This window comes from Papio anubis, chromosome 4, assembly GCF_008728515.1.
Source record: "Papio anubis isolate 15944 chromosome 4, Panubis1.0, whole genome shotgun sequence".
Taxonomy (NCBI): Eukaryota; Metazoa; Chordata; class Mammalia; order Primates; family Cercopithecidae; genus Papio; species Papio anubis.
In genome coordinates, this window is record NC_044979.1 from 18652513 (window position 1) to 18677421 (window position 24909).

The 24909-nt window shown below is 48.9% G+C and overlaps 1 protein-coding gene across 8 annotated transcripts in view; it reads right to left on the minus strand.

Moving 5' to 3' along the window:
- TBXAS1 (thromboxane A synthase 1) overlaps positions 1 to 24909 on the minus strand; it is a 213263-nt gene that overhangs the window by 39696 nt on the left and 148658 nt on the right. The window contains exon 10 of one of the 8 annotated variants that reach the window (XM_031665115.1): positions 21889 to 24746. The exons of the other annotated variants lie outside the window; for them this stretch is intronic. Coding sequence (XP_031520975.1) covers positions 24591 to 24746 — 156 coding nt within the window. The 3' untranslated portion in view covers positions 21889 to 24590. Of the gene's footprint in view, positions 1 to 21888; positions 24747 to 24909 lie in introns of those variants that run through there. 8 annotated transcript variants of the gene reach the window in all.

Genomic DNA, 24909 nt, shown 5'->3' on the forward strand with positions numbered 1-24909 from the left:
AAGCCGTATCAGCAGTGACTCTCTATCTTGGCTGTTCCCTATTGATGCTGGGGCCCATCCCAAAACATGTCCACTTAATTGGTCTGGATTGGGGTGCAGGAATTGGTATTGCTTTAAAAGTCCCCCAAGGGATTGTCACATGCAGCCTGGATTTCAGAATCACTGTCATAAGGAAGCTCTACCAGGGGAGGTGAGGGTCTTGGGATTTTATGGGTCAGGGATTGAAGAGAGATGAAAGGGATGCCCTGGTTTCAGTCCTGGGGGGCTGAGAGAAAGAAAGAGGACCACATGGGTGGGGCAGCATATCCCAGGGGAAGATCAGCTTTTGCAGGATTTTGTTGGAGGCCCCTCCACCACCCCACCCGGGTGAGACCGTCAGCAGCTTGGCCTAGAGGTGGGGAGATGGTGTCGGCACAGAGGGGAATGAGTCCTCTGGGATGGGGGTAAGAAAAACAAGCACAGAGCCAAGCATTAAACCTTAACTACTGCCAAGGGGAAGGTGGCAGGACAACTGGAAAGTCAGGGACCCTGGACAACATCTCAGATGTCCTGGACAGTGCCTGGGAGATTCAAGACTAAGAGAGACCACTGATGGCTGGCACGGTGGCTCATGCCTGTAATCCCAGCACTTTGGGAGGCTGAGATGGCAGGATTGCTTGAGGTCAGGCGATCAAGACCGGCCTGGACAACATAGTGAAACCCCATCTTTAAAAAAAAAATTGCCAGACATGGTGGTATGCACCTGTAATCCCAGCTACTCGGGGGGCCGAGGTGGAAGGATCACTTGAGCCAGGAGTTTGAGGCAGCATGAACTATGATTGCCAATAATCATAATGATAATAATAGAGAAGAAGAAGACACGCCACTCTATTTGTCAACTGGGGCAGGGACGAGGCCAAAACCAAGTCAGTGGGATCACAGGATGAGCAGTTAGAGAGGGGATGAGTGAGAGGGAGCGAGGGGAGACTGGCAGACTGCTTCTACCAGGCACATTGAAAGAATTTGGGAGAATGGAGCAAACTGAAGGGAGGCAGGAGAGCATCGTCAGCCGTCTGCAGGGCAAGCCCACGGCCAAGAAGAAGGCAGTGCTGTGCCATGCAGTTGTGGGGGTGGAGCCAGGCCCCATGGCATCAGTCCCAGAAAGAAAGATTCTGACTCCATGTGGGGCAGGATTTTCAAATGACCACAACTTCACAACGCAATAAGTAAGCCCAGGTTCACTGGAGCTTTTCACACGAGGTTATGGAGCATCTGAAAAGGTCGCTGTAGGATATCCATAGGTCCCTCATCAACAGGAGAGTGACACGAGGGACCCCAAGGTGCCCTCCACCTCTGGGCTGGTCTGATGCAGCATGACCATGCCCCCACCCACCCAGGGACAGCCTCATGACCTTAGCAGACCCTGGTCACTCTGCCAGGCCAAATAAACATCACGGGAAGGTGGAGAGCCATGAACTTGCCCTCCCCACGCCCCCTCCTGCATTTCCCATCCCTCGTCTTCGTGTGCATCTCGTTGATTCGCTGGAAGAGTCAGAGTGCAGGTCACTAGCTGTTTGGGGAAATGGTAAACAAAGATAAGAGCTTTAAGCACTGGAATTTATTTTTTATCCACTGGCCTAAAAGCAACTGCATGTTAAATTTAGAAAGCTGGTGCCAGACCCCTCCCCGCCCCTCCTGCTTCCTGCTCCTCTTACCGCCCATGCTCAGAGCGTGGTCTCAGCTGACTGTGGAATACGAGATGTGTTTGTAAAGCCCAGGAGTCTTCAGAGGCTGCCTGCCTGGATGTTTATAAAAATGTATCATCTGAGGGCCTGGGAGAAAGGGGCCGCTTCCTCTGCTCCCCGGCTTGCTTACCATTCTAGCAGCAGCCATCTCTGCCGGAATATTTACTCAAACGTCCTCCCTGGTCAGGGCCCTGGGTGCATCAGTCCCCCACTGTCATTAGGTGGGATACTCCCAACTGAGGGAGCAGCATTTTCAGCAGACACCTTATTAATAAGGCCTCCCTCACGCCTGGGAATCTATAATTGAACAGCTCTCTTTTCTCTGTGGGTTAAATCCTTTTGCTACCAACTCTAAGAACCTGCAGAAATCCTTCTATTGACCTGGAATTCTGTTGTATTGAATATTGTCTGAAACAAATGAGCCATTGTCTGGGCTCAGAATTTTCTGGGTAGAAAGAGATCTCCACTGTGATGCAATTTATTGCAGCAGGATTTTTTTTTTTTCTAGCTCATCCTGAATTCCCTAACGCCCGCTCAGTCCATTTTCACAGTCCAGGATATAAGCGGGGAGGGCTAGGCCCAAGCTAACAGAAAAAACCTCCTTTGCCCAAGGATGATGTCCAGAGGCCTAAATGGTGGCTGGTACCAGATTTTAATGGCTGCTGAGTAACTGAGGTCCATTTGTGTGGCCAGCTTAGAAGAAAAGAGATCGGACCAACACTCTCAGCTGGCACTGGGAGACCAGTCATAGGACAGTAAAAAGGGAAGAGCAGCTGGGGACGATGGCTCACTCCTGTAATCCCAGCACTTTGGGAGGCCAAGGCAGGCAGATCACTTGAGGTCAGGAGTTTGAGGCCAGCCTGGCCAACATGGTGAAAACCTGTCTCTACTAAAAATACAAAAAATTAGCCAAGTGTGGTGGTGGGTGCCTCTAATCCCAGCTACTCGGGAGGCCAAGACAGGATAATCACCTGAACCTGGGAGGCAGAGGTTGTAGTGAGCTGAGATCACGCCATTGCACTCCAGCCTGGGCAACAAGAGCAAAACTTCATCTCAGGAAAAAAAAAAAAAAAAAAAAATTAGCTGGGTGTGGTTGTGCACACCTGTAATCCCAGCTACTTGGGAGGCTGAGGCAGGAGAATGACTTGAATCTGGGAGGTGAAGGCTGCAGTGAGCCACTGCATTCCAGCCTGGGGGGCAGAGTGAGACTGTGTCTCAAAAAGAAAAGAAAAGAGCAGTTCAACCCTCCCATTGGTTGGATGAGGTGAGCCCAGCCCAGAGAGGTAAAGTGACTTGCCTAAGCTGCACAGCAAATGAGGGGGCAGAGGCAGCGTTAGACCTCAGGCTTGGGACACGCGTCCAGAGCTGTGCTCACTGCTACATTGCATTGGAGACAGAAAGGTTTAACCACAAAATCCCTGAGGAGAAACTAGGAATCCCGTAGCCAGATGGGGGTTTTAGTGTTCAATTGATAAGAAATTGTGGAGCATGCTTCTCGGATCACACTGTGAGAGTCTCAAGGAAGACAAGGCCTTGTGGAGAAGTGGGTTCGTTCTAGGCCCAGGCAGCAGGGCCACAGGGCCAGCAGGAGATGAACTTGAGCAGTGAGCTTTGGCATTTCTTAATACCCTGTATTCACTGATGGGTACCTTGATTTCTCCAGCCTCAGAGACTTTGCTTACAATCGGGCAGTACAGGCTTGCCCAATACGATTTGAATTTTTTTTTTTTTTTTTTTTTTTTTTTGAGACGGAGTCTCGCTCTATCACCCAGGCTGGAGTGCAGTGGCCGGACCTCAGCTCACTGCAAGCTCCGCCTCCCGGGTTTACGCCATTCTCCTGCCTCAGCCTCCCGAGTAGCTGGGACTACAGGCGCCCGCCACCTCGCCCGGCTAGTTTTTTGTATTTTTTAGTAGAGACGGGGTTTCACCGTGTTAGCCAGGATGGTCTCGATCTCCTGACCTCGTGATCCGCCCGTCTCGGCCTCCCAAAGTGCTGGGATTACAGGCTTGAGCCACCGCGCCCGGCCACGATTTGAATTTTTGATACATTGTGCAATGGACTGAATGCGTGAGTCTGGCCTCCCCTAGGTTTATGTGTTGAAACCCTGTTCCCCAACATGATCATACTTGGAGATGGGGCCTCTGGAAGGTTATTAGGGTTAGATGAGGTCACGAGGGTAAGTGGGGACCTCGTGATGATATGACTTCCCATTGATTTATTCATCGAGACCGAGTCTCACTCTCTCCCAGGCTGGATCAGCTCACTGCCACCTCCGCCTCCCGGGTTCAAGCAATTCTCTTGCCTCAGCCTCCCAAGTAGCTGGGACTACAGGTGTGCACTACTATGTCCAGCTAATGTGTGTGTGTGTGTGTGTGTTTTGGTGTCGTTTGTTTGTTTTTAATTTTTTTATTTTTAGTAGAGACGGGATTTTTCCATGTTGGCCAGGCTGGTCTCAAACTCCTGATCTCAGGTGATCCACCCACCTCGGCCTCCCAAAGTGCTGGGATTATAGGCATGAGCCACCGCACCTGGCCTAATTCCCTTTTTAAAAAGAGGAAGAGACACAAGATCCTGTCTTTCTGTTTCCTTTTGACTCTGAGAGGGAGATGCCTTCAGCGACTTCTCTACCTTACATGGCTTCTCGTGAAACTACCAGGTTTGTGCAGAGCTAATCCCTCCCCGTGCCAAGAACCAAGCTGAGTGCTTCTGAGGGCAGCTCCCTTTGCAGGGAGGAAATGGAGGCCCCAGGGCTTGGGTAGCTTGCAGAGGCCACAGGCAGATGGTGGGAGAACTGGGATGGAAACCAGGCCTCTCTCCAGGGCCGCCTCCTCCACCTGATGCTATTTCAGCCCTTTGCCTTCTTCCGCAGCTGATGGCTTTTACTGAAAAGGGCTCCTTGCCAAGAGTGGCCTCTACAGTGGCAAAACAAAGTAAAAACGGCCCCCAGAGACTTGCCTTCGCGAGCTTCCCCGCTAGGGTGGGCCTTTGTACACAAGAGAGTGGCCCTCCCCTCTGCTGGGAGCTGGCGAGTGGATTCGGATACATGAGAATGGAGTTCCTGAGGAGGGAGGTTTTTAAAAAAATTAAATTTGGGGGTGGGAAGAGATTTACTAAATCGCAGATAGCACGTGCCTCAGAGCCTTGATAGCCAATTTCTTACCTTACGTGGACCTGGAGTCCGCATGATCGCTCAAAGCAGCGGAGATGCTGCTCCATGCCTCACCCCTGGCCTGCTGGCTGTGAGAGGGTGAAGGGGGGCTGCCAGCTGGCCTGCAGTTGCTCCCCACCAAGCCTCTCAAGAGAGAACTGGCAAATCATCCCCCCTTGTGCCATATTGCCAGAGCGGACAAGGAGGGCTCGCCTCCCTTGGCTGGTCGCTGGGGGAGAGAAAGGCTTCCCTTCTCTCCATCCTTCTTCCCATGTGAAGGGTTCCCAGGAGGCTCCCCTGCAAGTGAGACCCACACTCCATCTCTCAGGGAATGGGAAGGGTCTCCCCTCGACCTCTGGTGCCTAGGCTGGGGGCCAAGTGCTCCCGGCTAAAGTCCCTCCTGCCCCACCTGCTACAGAGTTGCCTGCGCTGTCCAGGGCTTCAGTCCAGTCCTGACTCTGTGCCCAACTTCTGTTACCCTTTTATGGTTTCCGTATCTCTGCTATGGGGCTGCTTTTCTAATGTGGGACAAAACCCCAAAAGGGTGATTATGGCCCTATGAGGCCAAGTCACCACTCCCCATCTCCCATGTAAAACGATTCTCTGTTTATGTGTTTCTATGTCTTTATGCTTTTGTTTTATTGATTGATAGATTTTTTGAGAAATCAACACTGACTGTTTCTAATAAGAATTTCATCTGTTCGGCAAGGGTCCCCTTAGCAGCCTGCGTGCCTCCCTTGATGTTCATACGTGGCCTCTCCCTTAACCTTGACAGTCATTCCATTGGGCCCATGTCACCTGCTGCCTGCTGTGTACAGAGCATTGTTCTGGGGTGGGGTGGAGACAGGCGATGCACAGTCCCTGGGGGTGAAGAAGCCGTGTGGGCACTGGTGGTGACAGGGATGTGTGGGCACCATGGCAACATGGGGGGCAACATAGGGGGGCATCGTGGGGGTTGCAGACCTGCATGGAGTAGGGATGGGAGGGATCAGAAAGACTTTCTGGAGAAGGTGAGGCTTATGCTGAAGTAATTTTCAAAAAGCATTTGTGTTCTTTCGCACAGAAACAATAACAGCACTTAAACAAGGTTTTGGAACAAAATCGAAACGAGTTCCATCACAGCCGTGCCATTTATTGCCGTTTTATTGGAGCACACGCTCTCTGTGGTTTCTGCTTCTGCGTCGTTCCAGCCACGTTTCAGCCCATAGATCGTGGCAGTGGCACGTGTTAATTGCGGCAATTTGTTTTGGCCGTGGCTCTTAAGGAATCATTTGTTTCTTTTGTCTTTGTGTCTCTGCTCCCTGCAATGTGCTGCTGCCTCTGTGCCCCTCTGCCTGCACCACAGGGAGGCTTCTCCAAGGGGGTTAGCTGAAGGTGGGGACACACTGGACTGGAGTCCCTCCAGGTGTCACAGGTGACTCTGCCACACCAGGGAAGTCCTGAGGGGTGGGGGCCGGCTGGCTGGAGGGGTTTTTGCAGGATTGTAGGCCCAGGCAGCCAGGGGTAGAGGTCAAGTTCACAGTCATGGACTAGGCAACCAGATGGGGGTGGTAGTGGGGGCAGGGAGAGCACAGTGCTGGGGGTGGGGAGGGTGGCAGCAAAGAAGCCACCAGAGCAGCCCTGAGAGGGGGCATAGCTGAACTGGACCCTGCAGGCTCCAGGACAAGAGGTCTCAGGACCAGTGGTAGTAGATGACTGCCCAGCAGAGATGAGGAGGCTGGGGGCCCTGGAGGACAGGAGGGTTCCCATGCCCCCAGACAGGAAACAGGTGCTCGAGGCTGGCTGGCTCTGGGCGTGGCCAAGCCAAAGCTGGATCCCCGAACTCCACACTCCTGAGGCTGCCCCTTCCACCGAGAGACACAGGTGGCTGCAGCAGTCATGCTGGAGTGAATCTGCTGCCCTTCAGTACCAGGCCCTGTGCAAGCTTAGGAAGGAGGAATGCTGTGCTGGGGTGAATGCACCCTCATGCCCCCTGGATGCCAGCCGCCACCGCCAGCTGTGCTCCCCCTTACAGATGGCCTCGGGGTCTCCCTTCAGAGCCAAGGCCCTGAGTGAGGAGCAGGGAGGTGTGGGTATAAGATGGGGACTAGGGAGGGGAGGCCTGGCCTGGGGAGGAGCGGAGAACAGAAGTAATGGGTCATTTATGAGAAGAGGGCAGGCACCAGCTGGGCTTCACTTGTGTCATTTCATTGAGTTTTATTTTACAGACAGGAAAACTGAGGCTCAGAAGGGTGTGTGGGAGCTCTGCAGTCATGCTCATGATGTCATTAGACATGGGGAGTTTCAGCCTTGTTATTTTCCTTAGCCTTGGTCCTTCAGCCCTCTCTGAGCCTCTGTGGAGCTATCTGGCACTGGGCCCACAGAGGTGGCCATGACCCCTGCCTGTCTTTGCAGTCTGATTTGGGGGTAGCAGCTCCCCAATCTAGTTTGCTTACCCCTCTTCTCTGACTCCCACTGATGCTGACTTCTTCTCAAAGAGCAATCGCTCAAAGACTGTCCCCAGGCCAATGGGGGCAACGCCTGAGGGTCTTGGGCAGGCCCATAGGTCTCTTTGGAAAGTTTCTAGAAAATAGCACAGTGCCCTGCTGTTGTTGATTTCTGCTAAGGGTAGGGCAGGAGGAAATGGGCCTAAATTAGGACAGGAGGAAGAACACCAGGAGGATCTTCTAAAGGTTTGCTAACCCTGCAAGGCGCCGCCTCCTTCCTTAGAGATCACTGAGAGCTCTCCCTCAGCCCACTTCGGGAGTTGCCCTGCCCAGGCACAGACCGCTGGGTGAACCTGCCTCTCCCCTCATGCACCAGACCAGCAGGGACTACCTACCAACGGCCCACCACACAGCACCTGAGCGAGAGCATTCCTGCTCCCCTACTCCCGCCACACAGAATGCCTGCTCGGCCCTCGACTGTGCCTTTTGCCCTCTGGCCTGGACTACAGATTTTCAAGTGGTGGGCTGGGGTCTGGAGTTGATTGGAGGTGTGATGGGACCACTGGGGCAGACTGCTTTATAAACCAGGACCAAGAAAGTGCTGTATGTGTCCCGGGCATCCATGCAAGCTGGGCTGAGGGTCAAAGGAAGCTTTGGAGGGGCCAGGCAGCTGAGGCAAGTAGAGGTACCCCATCTTGCAGCATGGAAACGTAGGAAGGAGAAGCGGGCGGGGAGTAGCGAAGAGAGACAACCCTCGGGGGTCTGGGCAGGACCATGGCAGAAGTCAAGATGCAGAAGCAAGGAGCTGGGGGCTGGTCAAGGTAAACACGAAGGGAACTGGTAGGCCAAGGAGCTTCACTGTGTTGTTAGATGACGATATGAACCCAAATGCCCGTGAGGCCAGGAGCGCAAGTGTGATGGGTAAGGGCCACTGCATCTGGGCCTTGACAGGGTGGGTGGAGGCGCTTGGGCTAAGCTGGAGCCACGTGCTTGGCAGGTGACTACCAGAGGGGATGGCCTCAGGGTGGCCTGAGCTTCTGTTGTCTTCAAGAAAAGCTGGTACCTAGATTTTTGTGGAATTCCTCTGAGTTTAAAATTTTGGCAATTAATTCAAATGTAGCGAGCAAGCTAAAACCTCTGCAACTGTGCTCAGCTTGTGGGCTGCGTCTTTCTGACCCTGTCCCCTGGAGTCCTGCTGGGACGGGCCTCTTTGGGCTGGACAGCCCCCTGCAATATTATTCTGATGTCTGCCCACTTTGGCCCAGTCCATAGGACGCTGTGATTGTTTTTCTAACGAGCTAAGAAAAGAAGGAGCTTTCCCAAAACCTACACTAATAACACTAGGTAGTGGTGGAGTTCCGTCATTCTGTGGAACTGGTGATCTGCACGGTGGTGTCACTGCCCCCCAAGGCCTGGGAGGTTCCCATGGCTCCCAAAGTCTTTTGGGCCCCCAGATTACTTAGTGTCCCAATGTGGTTTTTAAAAAAGTAAATTAAAAATAGGGCAGCCATCATACAGATTGAAGACAAAAAAATGTCTGGAACTAATTTCAGAAAGCTCTTCATATCCCTGCGAATTAGCTTCCTCTCTGATGAGTAGTCTTGGCAGGAGGGTTCCATTAGAATCAAACATGATTTATCATTAGGTGACTGTTTTAGGGTCGGGGGTCCTGACAACTGATTTATGGCAAGCGAAGCTGGAAGACACAGGGTGAGATGGGACATGTGTGGTGCTAAGGAGGGGGCCTTCGGTCCTGAGCGCTCCTGCAAGAATAATGGCCAGACAGGCTGGAAAGAGTAAAATGCAGTCAAACCAAAGGGCCAAGTCCCGTCCCCGCCCCGGGGGAACAGAGCTGTTGGCCGGTCTTAGCCAGAGCACACTCACTCTCGTCTGACCCATTCTGGCCTCTCAGTGTGTGGGGATGTAAAGCTCCTGTCTTGGTTGGGGGAGTAGAAATAGACCCCAGCTTTAGTCTCCCCGGGGACCCCGGGGCTCTGGTGTGGAAAGGGCAGGTGAGAACAGCTTCCTCTTGCTTTTCTATTCCCAATGGTTCTCAACCTCGGCTGCACCCTGGAGTTACCGAGGAGCTTGTGAATATCCAAAATGCCCAGGCCGATGACACTGGAATCCGTGGGGAGCCCCAGGCATCAAGCACCCCAAGGTGGCTCTAGGCAGCAGCCACGCACGAGAAACCCTGTGAGAGACGCAGGCAGAGTGCTGGCTCATGACTGCACCGCTAAGCTCTCAGGGCACTGCCCAGGCCGATGGCTTCTAGAACATCATACTGATTCTAGCTCTTACAGACAACCTGGGGGATTCTTCCAGGGCCTGACTCCACTTTCCACGTCAAACTTCCACCTTGAGAGCCAAGATCGCACAGTGGTTAGAAGCACGCTTGCACACAAATTCGCAATTGCAAAAATGTGGAACCAGCCCAAATGCCCATCAACTAGTGGATAAAGAAACTATGGTGTTTATATATATATATGATGGAATACTACTCAGCCATAAAAAGGAATGAGTTAATGGCATTTGCAGCAACCTGGATGGAACTGGAGACAATTATACTAAGCGAAGTCACTCAGGAATGGAAAATCAAACATGGTATGTTCTCACTCATAAGTGGGAGCTAAGCTATGAGGATGCAAAGGCATAAGAATGACACAATGGACTTTGGGGACTTGGGGTGGGGGAAGGTGGGAATGGGGTAAGGGATAAAATACTACAAATTGGGTTCATTGTATACTGCTCGGGTGATGGGTGCACCAAAATCTCACAAATCACCCCTAAAGAACATACTCATGTAACCAAATACCACCTGTTCCCCAATCATCTATGGAAATACAATTTTTTTTTTTTAAAAGCATATGGAAATCAGACTGCCCAAGTTTGAATTTGTGTTTCACCACTTCTCAGCTGTGTGGCCCTAGTCAACTTAACTCTGGCAGCCTCAGCTTCTCCCCCAGGAAAATGGGGATAATCCTAGTCCACAGAGCTGTAGTCAGCAAAAAGCATGGCCCATGGACCGCACTTAGAATAACAGTGGCGCATAGAGGGAACTCAACGAACGTTCACTACCTCTGCTATTACAGACCTTGTAAGGCCTCCCCGTGTCCATTCTGTGGCACTCCTCCGCCCGCCAGCCTGTTTAGGTGGGCCGCTGCTCCGGTGGGCCTGGCCAGCACTTGGATTTGGTTTCTCCCTGAAGATGCTCACAGAAGGCTCATGTAGCACCTCATGCCACACCTGGAGACCAGGCCCTGCCATGGAGCCATGTTGGGAACAGGCTCCTGGGTGCTACCAACCAGGACCTCAGTTCTAGGACCCCTGATGGTCCACACACTATGGGGGAGGGCATGGAGCTGGACAAGAGGAAGTGGCACCTGAGTCTGTAAGAGCAGTCCAGCCATTCATTCCTCAGGGCACCTGTGATGCGCTGGTTCCGTGCTGGACATTGGGGGATGCTATAGTGAGCCCCACCCTACAGGGAGCTTCCAGTCTAGTGGAGGGGGACAGATGAATCCCATCAACAGATGTGAAATTACCAGTGCTGAGTTTTGAAGATGTGAGAAGGGTAGAATAGGAAATTGGTCACCAAACTCTAGATTACTTGAAGGAGTTAATTTTTTAGAACAAATAATAGGAAGTAGCTTTTTCATCCAGTGTATTTTATACTTATAGGGCTTATCAGTCTACAGGGTTACAATAATTGAGATAAATTTAGATAAACTCAGAGATGACAACCCGATAGTGGGTTATTAATGATGCACTAACGACCACCCTGGCCTTTGGAAGCAGCTGATAACAGGGCAGCGGCTACCACTCTGTACTCCACACCATCAGCCCACACCAGGGTTTGCTGCCATTCGGGGCATGTCACCCTCTAGAGGGACACAGTCAGTCAGATTAGAGGGGTTGGGGGTGGATAGGCAGGGGACCTGAAACCCTGCCACACCAGGAAAAGCTGCAGAGGCCAGAGGGACACACCCTTCAACTTTGTAAAGGGCTACTGTGCTTTGGGGTCCCAGAGTTTGAAACCGTGGATGGAAGCCATAATGAAATGAATTAATGGGACGACATTGGTCTGGTCTAGCCTCGTGGAAAGTCCTGCCTCAGGAAGAGGTGAGCCCCTCGCTCCTGGAGTGACTGGCAGGATGATCTCCAGCGGAACCCCGGGGAGGGCATTTGAGCCTTAGTTGCTGGGACTGACTAGCAATTTCTGAAATCCTCCCAGGTCCTCAGATCCTGGTAATTTGCTCTTTCTTTCCTTCCTTCCTTCCATCCTTCCTTCCTTCCTTCCTTCCTTCCTTCTTTCTCTTTCTTTCTTCTTTCTTTTCTTTTTTCTTTTCTTTCTTTTTTGATTTTTGATCCTTAGGAGAAAATAGTGTCCTGGGGAAATGGGATGTCAAAAAGGTAACTTTGGCTGGAGGGGCAGGAGGGTACAAAAACTGCTAAGTTCAAAAGGAGAGAGCAACCCAGGAGTGGCAGGTGAGGGACCCTGGTTACTGAGGGGGCCGAAGGCAGGGGCTGCGGCTCCTGCATGGTGGAGGAGAGGCACTGTGGCAGGGCACGGAGAGATATGTGGAAGGGACACATGGAAGGAACATGAACCTAACGTTTCTGAGATGGCTCTGTAAAAAAGGAATAATAGGAAGATTTGAAGATTTGAAACAAAATAACAAAATAAAAAAATAAGTGGGTACCAGGCTATGTGCTAAGTATGTTATTCCATTTAACCAGCCCTCAATCCAACAGAGCAGAAGCTATTATTATCCCCGTTAAACAGTGAAGAAGCGAGGCTTGGGGGAACTGTGTCACATCCCAGGGCCCCATGGCTGGGTAAGGGGTCCAGTGGCTTTAAGCCAGGCAGGTGGGCCCCAAAGTCCATATCCTCAGCCATCTTCATCCTACCTCATCACAGGGTCGGAGAAGATACAAGTGATGAAGGCGCTGTGGGACCTGCAAGATGCTGTTTGTGCATCTCACTGGCCCTGAGGGCTGCTGAACCTAAGGGTTGGAGAAGACTTTCTCCACTGGCAGCTCAGGCTGCAGCTGAAGGACCAGGATAGACAAAAGGAATGTGGTTCCCCAGGAGGAAAGGGGAGCTCCAATCCACTTCTCTGTGTAAACTGATCAACTGCTAAACTAATAAAAATATTGGAAGGAAGCCCTGAGTTTGGATTCTGCAAACTAGGATGAACTGTGGTAGAGTCAAAAGAAAGGGCTCTGGAGAAAATGGCTTTCTTTGAAATTTGTTGATGACAACTGGAAAAAAAAATGTGTGTGGAGTGGGTGGCTCCTGGGGAGGATCCAGAGGATCCTGAATGATGACACACTGAATGATGACAAGATCCCAGACAGTTCTGTATGTTGTTTGAAAATCGAGACTGAGCAAGTGAGAAAAATGTACAAAATACATGGAGATCTCTTGGGTTGATGTCTTTCTACCCGCCAGTTTATTCATCTGCAGGCATCTCAGCTTAGCAGCCCCTGCATCCTGATGACAGAGGGTTAGAGACACAGCAAGAAGACTGGAGTTCTGTGTTTGCTGTGTGACCCTGAGAAAAACACTTAACCTCTCTGAGCCTCTGTTTTCTCGACTCTAGAAGGGAATCTTTATAACAGATACCCTACCTACTTCATAGATTAGGGAGAACAAATGACAACAAATAATAGTTTTTCGTGTGCTTTTATGTTTCTATGTTTTCCTTATGTCACGGATGGCATCAAACCCAGAGAGAGCACGTGGAAGGTTCACGGCTGAGATTTCCTGAGGCTCCAAAATAGGGAGCTGAGGTTGGGGGGTGGGGCAAGGCAGTAAAATGCCAAAGATCAGAGGGTGAGTACCAAGATGATTTAGTTTAAATGTTGATATCGGTCAAGTATGTGCCATAAGCAATGATGTAATCAGTTTGGATCAGAAATGATATAAAACGTGGAAATTTGAGAAGACTATGAAGTGATAAGGAAATAGTATACAAGTAATGTAATTATATAAAATAAAACAAGTAGATGTGGATCCCAGAATGTGTATTACAACGTGGAGACCAGGAAAATGGATGCTAGAAAGAGTGGTGGAAGAAAAGCAGAAAACGCAGGCTTGGGAGTTGTGGGACCTAAGTTTTATTTCGAGTTTGGCCACAAATGAGGAAAAATTGACCTGGAAAGGCTCTTAAGGGATCTGATACATTTCCTCATTTGTAAAGTAGATTTTTAAAAAACTCCTTATTCATTTTCCTGAACTGTGACCCTCTAACCCAGTGTTTTTCAACATGTGGGTTGTGATCCTTTAGGAGACCATGAATTCAATCCATGAATTCAATTTCAGGGGTTAAGAGTGGCATTTAAAGAAATGAAATGGACTAGAACAGGATGTTGAGCAGATTGTACATAGAAGGGGACATGTTTCATAAAACTTTTTGCTCCATTTACAAGGGGTGTGTGCTCTGGGTTGAATTATAAATTATATTTCTTATGATGAAGTTGTAGTCCAAAAAATCTGAAAAACAGGGCTGTAATACACCGGTGCTGTCAAGAAAGCCCAGGCGTACTGCCTGCCTCAGTTTCCCCCTTTGCACTGGCACCTCTCTGGTCTGATCTCTTTGACTCTGTTAGTGTTCCTAGGACAGCCAGCCTCCCCCACAGTCGAAAGATATCAAGGTCCCTGCAGTAAGTGCCTTTCCCCAAAGAACAGCCTCCCTCTGCCCTGCCAGAGAAGAGCCAGTAGAGAGAGGTTAACCTGCTTATGAAGTACAGAGTTGCCTGGTTTATCAAATAAAAATATTAATATAACCATTCAGTTAAATGTGAATTTCAGATATACAATGACGAACGTTTTAGTGTAAGTATGTCCCAAATATTGCACGAGATACACTAAAAAATTACTTACACTTTATCTGAAATTCAAATTTAACCGGACACCTGTATTTTATCTAACAACCCTAAATAACTCATAAGCAAATAACAAACAAGAGGGAAAGTTTCAGAAGATTAAGACTTTTTACTGCTTCAAACTACAAAATTTTGTGTTTTAATATGATCATAAATTAACAACTGTATTGTATTATGCAAATTTATGTTAAGTTATTCATTATCTGTCATCACGCTCCAATAAAAATTGTATATATGACATTTAGGGAAAAAAATGACATCTTTCTGATAAGAGTTTTCTCTGCATTTTGGTGGCACTGACACCTTTGGCTCGCCTGGATGCTGCAGCCACAGACCTTCAGGGCCAGGTCCTTTGTGAGCGACTCATTGAATTACTTATGGCCTGTCTGGAATCCTCAAGAACAATCCCAGTGAGGACCAGTGGTTGCTTTCCCTCCATTTTAATGCCTAAGAAACACAGCTTGATAATGAAATAACAGGGAAGACTGTCTCGGCCTTTCAGCTAGAGGTGGGCGGCCTCCAACCAATCAACCCTGTGCAATGGGAAGGTGAGCTTGACCAGACGAGCAAGGGGAATGCATTGTATTTTGAATCTCTGTGCCGTCCACGTCTTGGTGATCACACACAAGGGAGAAAAAGCCATTCTGCTTCACTTTTCCACAGCACAGCTCATGTCCACCAGTCAGCTAGTTTAATATTCAGAACATTCTGGCCAGGCACGGTGGCTCATGCCTGTAATCCCAGCACTCTGAGAGGCCGAGACAGGTGGGTCACCTGAGGTCAGGAGTTCAAGACCAGCCTGGCCAACATGGTGAAACCCAGTCTCTACTAAAAATACAAAAATTAGCCAGGCATGGGGCATGGTGGTGCATGCCTGTAATCCCAGCTACTCAGGAGGCTGAGGCAGGAGAATCACTTGAACCCAGGAGGCGGGGGTTGCAGTGAGCCGAGATCGTGCCACTGCACTCCAGCCTGGATGACAGAGCAAGACTGTGTCTCAAAAATAACAAAAACAAAAACAAAACAACAACAAGCCATCCGTAGATACATGCTTTCAGCCTATCTTCAAGCTGCTTTGCTTAGTTTTTGTTGTTGTTGTTGTTGTTGTTTTTACTGATGATTATCATTCTCTTGAAGGGACAAAAATATACTACCGATATTTTTGGTTTCACTTTTATAATTTTTTTTTTTAACTGTGGAATAATGCTTGTGGAAGGAATGCCTGTGTCTGTTCTGGAAGGGAGGGGTAAAATGTTGCTGAGGGCACATGACAGCTTCCACTCTGGTGCAGACAGTGAAGCCTAGAGGTGGACCGGAAGCCAGGTGGCCTTAAGGAGTCTTTGAAGAATGCCAGGCCAGGATCAGCAGACAGGCTGGCTGCAGAAATGACAGGGGTTGAGGGGTAAGAGGGGTGGGGAAGGCAGGTGAGGCCTGGACAGGTAAGAGGGACTCTGTTTATCCCAAACAGAAAATAGAGACATTGATGAAGGACTCCAAGGAGAGGATGGGGAGGAAATGAGAGGAGGAAGTGGAGGAGAGATGATATGAAACTGCTCCTTAAAGCTGCTGACTCCCAACTTTCTGAAAATGACTAAGGAAGAGAAATTCCAAGGGAGAGAAACCTGTTTCTTTTTTGATCTCTGGTTCTCCCACCTGAGGAGAGGGGCCTCTGAGGACCAGACATGGGCAACAGGGAGGTGCTGGTTTTTGGAAATGTGTAGCCAAGACGGGGCACCAGCAGGGATGGATTACACCCACAGGCCACCTCTCATTTCAGACGATTTGCATTGATTCGCAACTCATCAGGAAAACCCGCCTTGCATCTCCGAGGGCTTTGAAATGTGATACAGGAAATAAGATGTGGAGGTACGGCGATGTTTCATCCCTTCTTCTAGTTGTAGGCCGTAACTTTAGAAAAGAAAAGCACATATGGAAATTGAACAGGACGCCATTTAGATGCCGTCAATGAGCAGGATTTGTTTTGCTAAATTATGGCTCATACCAGCAGAAATCTCATGGGGTCTGAGGACCTGCACATGCCTTATTAAGTGGTCTTTAAGCTGAATTTTGAGGGCAGGGAGAAAAATGCTACTAGGTACAGCAATAAATCGATAAATGACAGGTTTGACATATGAATTATTCCCAAGGGAAGAAACCCAGGGGACAGAATGAATAGAGAAATTCCTGATATGTGGATTTTACATGGGGGAAAAATAAAACCCAATGTTACATGCAAATACTGATAGAGTTTTATTTTAAGGCACCCAACGGCAGACAAGGAAAATGTAAACTTGTCAAATGTTACATAAAAAACCCCAAAAAACACAACAATATACTTCTTAGCTGAGGGTTTTTTCTTTCTCTTGCTATTTATTTATTATTATTGAGATGGAATCTTGCTCTCTTGCCCAGACTGGAGTGCAGTGGTGTGAACTCGGCTCACTGCAACCTTCGCCTCCCGGGTTCAAGCAATTCTCCTGTCTCAGCCTCCCGAGTAGCTAGGATTACAGGCACCGGCCACCACACCCAGCTAATTTTTGTATTTTTAGTAGAGGGGGATTTCACCGTATTGGTTAGGCTGGTCTCAAACTCCTGACCTCAGGTGATCCACCCACCTCGGCCTCCCAAAGTGCTGGGATTACAGGCATGAGCCATCGAGCCCTGCAGTCTTTTGCTACTTATTTTTGTGTTGTTTGATCTATTTATTGGTTATTGAAGCAATTTTTTTTTTATGGTAAAGATGGACACATCTTGACTTATTAGTGTTTCTTTGTTGCTTAAAGCTGAAGTTAAAAATGCCATTGATTCTGCTGTAATGTTGTTAGGGATTTAGTGACAGCAGACAGAGAGGGGACACCCCAGAGAGGAGAAATGACTTTGGGAACTTCTCATCACACTGACAGAGACCTGGCTCCCGTGGTGGTAAGAAAATAGAATTCCTAATGGTATGTCAGTGTGTGCCATTCCACTTTACATAAGCACCTGCTCCTAGAACAATCTACCTCGGACCTTGCAGTCATTCCCAAGATAACTCCCAGGAACTCTGGAGCCAGAGGATCAAATTCAAATCCAGCCTGTGTTTCTGCCTCTACCTTCAAGTCACTTACTCTCTGAGTTTCAATTTCACTTTAGTCTTTTTTTTTTTTTTTTTTTTTGAGACAAGGTTATTGTTTTGTTGCCCATGCTAGAGTACAGTAGCACCATCATAGCTCTCTGTAGCCTCCAAATCTTGGCCTCAGGTGATCCTCCCACCTCAGCCTCCTGAGTAGCTGGGAGTACAAGCACACACCACCAGGCTCAGCTAATTTTTTGATTTTTTTTTTTTTTTTGGCAGAGACAGGGTTCTCACTATGTTGCCCAAGCTGGTATTGAACTCCCTGCCTCAAATGATCCTCCCACTTTGGCCTCCCAAAGTGCTGAGATTGCAGGTGTGACCCACTGCGCCAGCCGCTTTAATCTTTAAAATGGGGGAAAACATCTAATTGGTGTTAGAATTTCCTGGAATAGCACCAAGAGCACCAAGAACAGAGCACGTGTTCAATGAATGGTAATTCTTATTATTATTCTTTCTTTCTTTTTTCCTTTATTTATTTATTTTTTGTTTGAGACAGAGTCTCACTCTGTCACCCAGGCTGGGGTGCAGTGGTGTGATCTCATCTAACTGCAACCTCTGCCTCTTGGATTCAAGCAGTTCTCCTGCCTCAGCCTCCTGAGTAGCTGGAATTACAGGCGTGCACCACCAGGCATGCGCCACCACGCCCGGCTAATTTTTGTATTTTTAGTAGAGACGGGGTTTCACCATGTTGACCAGGCTGATCTCGAACTCCTGGGCTCAAATGATCCGCCTGAACTCTGCCTCCCAAAGTGCTGGGATTATAGACATGAGCCACTGTGCCTGGCCTCTTATTATTTCTATCAAAATTATTATCAATATTATTTGATATTGAAGACTTGACCCCACAGGATCGCTGCTTGAGAAAAATAGGTTGGAAATGAGCTGTTTCTGCAGCAGGCCTTAACACAGCCGACACAGACACCACGGAGGAACAGCTGACCACAAGCCGCAGACTGAGCACTGGGAGGCGGACAGTACCCCCAACATTGTTAAGTGACCCACAGTGAATCAAGCGCAGAAACACCACCACTGAATGGGCCGTGTGTTATGGAACTTTAGATCCTTTCATCAGACGCTTCTAGGAGACTTTTAATTTATCCAATATTTTTGGTTAACAGGGCCTATTTCTTTATAGAGCTAGGTCAGATTTATTTAACACATAAAAATTATTATGAATAATTATGGCGCTCCATAAATGTTTACTGTTACGATGGTGGTGGTGGTGGTGATAACCATCATTAGCATCTTTCAGGTCTACAAATCTTTAATTTGCAGCCAGGCTGGGGAATCATCAAATGAGATTTTCAGAGAAAGGGAAAAGATGGAGGTCGTGGTAGGGGGAGAGACTCTGCACCCCACACCACCCCACTCCACCCCTGGCAGCCAGAAGCATTTTCTCTTAATTCTGAGATAAGGTGTGGGCCTGTGATGGAATGTCCCTAGGCTTCAGTTGCCTTGTCTGTAACATGGAGAAATAGCCCCTCACCCTCTGATATGGTTTGGCTGTGTCCCCACCCAAATCTCATCTTGAATTTTAACTCCCACAATTCCTGTGTGTTGTGGGAGGAAACTGGTAAGCGGTAATTGAATCATGGGGGCAAGTCTTTCCCGTGCTGTTCTCGTGATAGTGAATAAGTCTTACGAGATCTGATGGTTTTAAAAAAGGAAGTTTCCCTGCACAAGCTGTCTCTTTGCCTGCCGCCATCCACGTAAGATGTGACTTGCTCCTCTTTCCTTCCACCAGGATTGTGAGGCCTCCCCAACCACGTGGAACTGTAAGTCCATTAAACCTCTTTCTTTTGTAAATTGCCCAGTCTCGGGTATGTCTTTATCAGCAGCATGAAACTGACTAACACACCCTCCTAGAGTCCATGTACAGACCAGATGACCTCTTGGGTTTGGGTCTGGTATGATTCTGAGATGATTTCAAACAGGCTTGTCTGCTGAATGTTATCAGAGCAGTCATCTCATGGGGCTTGCCAGGGATTTGGGGTTTATTTGTTTGTTTTGTATGTTTGTTTTGTTTTTGGCTCTCTGGTTGGGCTGGATCTGACCACTGCATGATCACGGAAAACCCACGACTTCCTGATAATCTGATGAGGGACTTTTCTAAAAAGCAAACAGCAGCTCCAGTAAGGATGCGGAGTGTTTTAAAGTCAGTCCTGCCATTGATAACGCAACCCAATGTCACTATGCACATTTGCATCTGTGCCTCATGGGATTCTGGCAACCGTTCTTCCTCCTGGCTGCACCTTAGAATCTGCTGGGGCTTTTAAGAAGCCCGGGCCTCACTCCAGACCCACTAAACCAGAATCTCCAGGGGTGGAACCAAAGCAGCTACAGTTTGTAAAAGTTCTTGAGGACATGGAAATACCCCTGGCTGCTCTTGGGCCTTGATCGGCACGTGGCCTTTGGTCTGACTGGCGGCATGCATAGGAGAAGGCATATACAGGAGTTTAAGCTGTTTTAGAGTCTTTTGCTGTCGGAAGTCAGATTCTACCTATAGGAAAGTTGGCATCTATTTTATCATCCTGAGTTGATTCCCCGTTCAAACCAAGGACTGGCTTGCTTCTGTCAGAGAATCTGGGAATTTGGTGAGGGTGGCCGATCTGGTCTCCTTCCAGCTGGGAATGCAGGGAGCGCCTCCCCGATCTTAGGATCTCAGGATGTAGGGCTGTCCCCTTGCTCCCAACCATTTCCCAGGGACTTTTCTCAATGGAGATGAATATGGCACTGGGCAGCAGTGAAGGGCTGGCTGGCGACAGCATCAAGCCTGGCCCCTGACAGAGGCCCCAGAGTGGGAGGAGAGTGACTCCTCTGTGCAGAGGTAGCTCTGGCAATGAGCAGAGGGGAGGCCGGGGGCAATCAGGCTGCCCACCAATGTCAGGTGCGTGTTGAATGTTCCCTAACAAGGAACACGATGAAAACAAACTACAAGGAAATGCAATTCGTGGAAAATCCCGGACGGGTGGAACCCCAGGAGAAAGCCTGGAATGGCCGAAAAGCTTTCTACAAGGAAGGAGACAAGATCACTTACAAATGGAAGTGAGAAAGGCACCAAGCAGGGTGACTGCAGTGGTAGAAAGCAACCCTGGAGGTGACGTCTCTGTTTCAGGAATGTTTTTCCCTATGTGGGTTAAGCGTCAGGGAGGTAGGGACGTCAGGGGAGAAGCTGCCCATGCACTCTTCATCTTGTGCCACATGGGCCACGAAGAAAGACAATTCACAAACTCAGAGGATGGACCGTGAAAAAGACATGGCAAGAGGGAGAAAAAGCCCCAGCAAACCAAGGACCTTCCAGGGAAACTTATTATCCTCAGGGCTCAGAGCCTGGACGATAGGTCACAGATGATGCCTGCAAAGGTGACCAATGAGGGTGCAGGCACTGTGGCGAGGACAGGGCTGCCTGTCTTCCTGGATGACAGGCGTTTTCTCAGTGCTGTGAAGGTGCAGTGCAGACATAGCTTCAAGCCTCCCTCCCCAGCAGGCAGCCCTGAAATCCCCTTTATAGAAATGCCAGAGCCACCATTGACCCACGTGGTCAGGCAAGAACAGCAGAGCACTGAGGAATGGCATCAGAACCACAGTATCCAGGAATATTAGAGACAAGGTTGAAAAGAACACAGACTAAGCAGTCGGAAGACGTGAGTGCCAGTCCGACTTAGGCCCCATCCTAGGGTATTTCCTTATGTTCTCAAGTTATTTCGCATGGTTAGACTTTCGTTTCAACTTGGCTAGGCTATAGTGTGCAGTTATTTAATCAAACATGAATCCCAGGGTTGCTGGGAAGGTCTTCTGTAGACATGGTTAACCCTTAAAATCAGCTGACTCTGAGGAGATTACCCTCAATAATATGGGCGTGCCTCATCCAATCGGTTGAAGGCCGTAAGAGCAAAAACTGCGGTTTTCTGGTGAAGAAAGAATTCTGTGTCTAGACTGTTGCATTGATGCCTGCCGGGGGGTCCAAACTGCCAGCCTGCCCTGCAGACTTCACACTTGCCAAACTCCATAAATTACATGAGCCAGTTCCTGAAAATGAATGTCATTCCCTCTCTGTCCTATTGGTTCGGTTCCTCTGGAGATCCCTGACTAATCCAGCCTCTCTTTCCCCACTGATGAAATGGGGATGGCAACAACTCCCACTTCACACAGGCTTTGTGAGGATCAAGTTAACATTGGTTTAGTTTAGGATCTGGTGTAGAAACGTTCATTTATCATCATCATAATCAACAATAGTGGAGAAGAGGTCTAGTCCAATTTTTTTCTTTTACAGATAAGGAAACTGAGTCGCAGAGAGGGGAATGAGAGTAGCTACATGTACATAATGCTGGCACTGTTCAAACGTTGCACGTGTATTTTTTTTTTTTTTTTTGAGACAGTGTCTTGCTCTGTCACCCAGCTGAAGTGCAGTGGCACCATCTCAGCTCACTGCAAGCTCCGCCTCCCGGGTTCACGCCATTCTCCTGCCTCAGCCTCCCAAGTAGCTGGGACTACAGGCGTCCGCCACCATGCCTGGCTAATTTTTTGTATTTTTAGTAGAGACTGTGTTAGTTTCACTGTGTTAGCCAGGATGGTCTCAATCTCCTGACCTCATGATCTGCCCGCTTCGGCCTCCCAAAGTGCTGGGATTACAGGCGTGAGCCACTGTGCCCAGCCAAGTGTGTATTCTTAACTCATTTAATCTTGGTGACAGCCTTATGAGCTACATAATGTTACTATCCCCATTTTACAGACGGAAAAACTAAGGAAGGGATTATGTCAGTGATTCACGTCACATTGCCAGTGGGTGTCAGCTCAAGGCCCCCGTGGGCTCTCATGGCGGGGGTGATGCTAGCACCCGGGTCTCGGGGTTCCCTGCCAGGATCTTTCCACTTTCTCGCTTGGTGGGAGGCATGCTCTTTGGTCGGAGAGAAATCTAGGTTGGCCCGGTGTGAGGGAGCCATCCCTCAGCGCAAGCTTCTTTCTCTGATGCCAGCTGAGTGTCCCAGAGAGAGGCAGTGCCTGCCTCTGGTGAGGGGTGAGAACTGCCTTAAGAAGTGGGACCGCAAAAACAGCGACTGACTGTGCGCCAGGATATCTAGCTATGCCATTTTCGTGAAAAAGTTGATTCATTTTAAGGAATCACCCTCCCTCCAGGCCTCCCTCCTTCTCAGCCACTTAAACCGGTTACTCACCCAGTTGAAGTTCTTGCCTATAGCTAAGGAGGTGAGGCGTTTATCCCCTTCCTTCCAGTCTTAAATTACTAATTAAAATGGTTTGGAGACTAAGCGCCTTGCAAAAAGAGCCTGGGTGGCTTTCTAAAGCTTCTTGTTCATAACCAGAGGGAAGTTGATTCTCTTCTCATCTTTATAATAAGGATTCTTTCGCAGGGTATCTGTTTTATGCTCCCTACAGCTCTGGCCCCTGTTTGGTCCCAGCAGGGGGAGGCCAGTGGAGTTTAATTACATTCCTCCTATAGGGAACATTCAAGGAATGAGGCTTTGAAAAACAACTTGTGCGACCAAAAGAAAAAAAAAATCAAATTAAGTGAGTGAGAAACAGGAATTGCCTTTTGTGTCCTAGAGACCCAATCTAAATATTTAAATTTTAAAGACAGATTTCTAAATGCTTAACTTTATAAACCTTCCGCATTGCAATTCACAGGGGGAGTCAAACATCCCTTCTGATCTGGAATATTCATATGCCTGGACTAACAGAGTCTGGTAGCTGATATTTTCACACATGCCATATTCAGTTATAAAACATAACCTAAAAAAAAAAAAAAGAAAGAAAGCTCACCAAACAAAACATAATGCTGTCCACAGTCCTGGGGCAAAACAGACTTTCCAGAAAACCTAGGGTGAAAGGAGTGTCTGGGCCATAAGCACACATTTTGGAAAGTTCCCTTACTCTAGACTGATTTTTCAATTGTCTTTCCTCTCTCGGCTCTGAGATGCGCAGTGATTGGCTATTAGTGGAGTGTGGAAGTAGCCCGAGGCAGAAGCTATTAATTTGCTGATTTAGTAGGTGCTCAAATACCATGAGCTGACGGAGGAGGCGGACCACAGCAGCGGTAGGGCACATAGGTAGTAAGTTTCTTGTTGTCAGCAGCATTCAAGCCCAGCCTCTTGATCTTTCAGATATCTGTCCTGGATGGGAAGCTGCCCTAGATGTCCCCAGAGGGCCCCTTGGAGGCCAAGGGCTGAGGCTCCCTCCTTTTCTTGGCATGATATGTTCTGGGCAATTGCACTGCAATTGTAGGACTACAGGGACTCCAACTGTTGCCTTCAACCTACCTCCATCTCCCCCCACAGTGCCTTCTCTCCTTGACTCCACCGACCCCTTTCTCGCTGGGCACAGTAACCCACAAGCTTTATCTACTGTGACTCCCTGCTCGTCCCCCCTCAAATCTGTGCTTGGAGTTAGTCTCTAGAAAAGAAAGAGTGAACAAACTTTTCTCAACCCCTATTTCTCACGTGCCAGGCAGTGTGCTCGGCCCTAGGACCTACCAAGGTACCCAGCAGACGAGGCTTCCTGGTCGTGCGGCTTACATCCTAGCTGGGACTTGATGATATTCCCCTCCCAAGACGAGTGATGTGTTAATAACGGATGAGACCATCATGTGTCAAAACAAAGCCAGGGCCTCCCAATGGAAAATTTTAAGCCCAGTGATGAGAAGGTTTTTTGGGGGACAGGAAGTCTTTAAATTCCCACCAGATGATACCATTTTGAAGCTTCCACTCCACTGGTGTCAAAGTGACTTTGGTCAACAGAGTCTGGGGAAGTTAAAAAAAAAGTATGTTTGTTCTTTTATTTCAAGAGCTAATTGTTGGGAATCAAACCCATTCTTTTGATATTTTAAGAGCCCATAATGTGCTCAACAGTTAAATAAACGAGCCATTCAGTTGCTAATCTAGCTCCATGCCAAGCGGATGCACAGAAGGTTGAGCTTCACCTGTGGAGTTGACTTTCCCAAGTTTATTTTTCATTCTTGCTTTTCTGGATGGATGTGAACCAACCCCACGAGCTTATTTGCTTAGCAAAGCTTGGCCCCTCTAGAGGCCCAGCAATTGAATATGAAAGACTCTGATTTGCTACATGAAAGACACAACATACGTGCCGATTGGTGCGGCCCATTCCCGGGAGAGACTCCTCTTTGCAGGTGCCCCTCCCTCTGCTCTGCAGGGACTCAGTGGGAGGGGCACTTGGGGCATTAATTGCTAAAAATTCAAAGTGCTGGAGTGCTGCACTTGATTAAGCTAGGCAGCCCAGATAAAACACTTGCAAGTCCGTCCTGCTCTCCACCCTACCTCCCCCGTGCCACCGTGCCACCCCCATTGCAGGCATGTGGGCCTTGGCTGCTGCATGCACTTACAGGCTTCTGGGATGACCAGGGGCTCCCAGGGGGGCAGTGGGTCAGGAGGTGGAGCAGAAGCAGGGAAGATTCTGGGCCTCTCTGGACCTGGGAATAGAGTCAGAACAAGAATAAAAGGAGAAAGAGGGGAAGGAGACTAAATAGTGCTGTGAACAATGAAGAGAGAAAAGAGGAAAGAAAACAGAGAAATGGGGCGGGATGAGAGGGAGAGGGAGGAGAGAGCGGGCAGGGAGAGGCGCAGCAGGTCTCT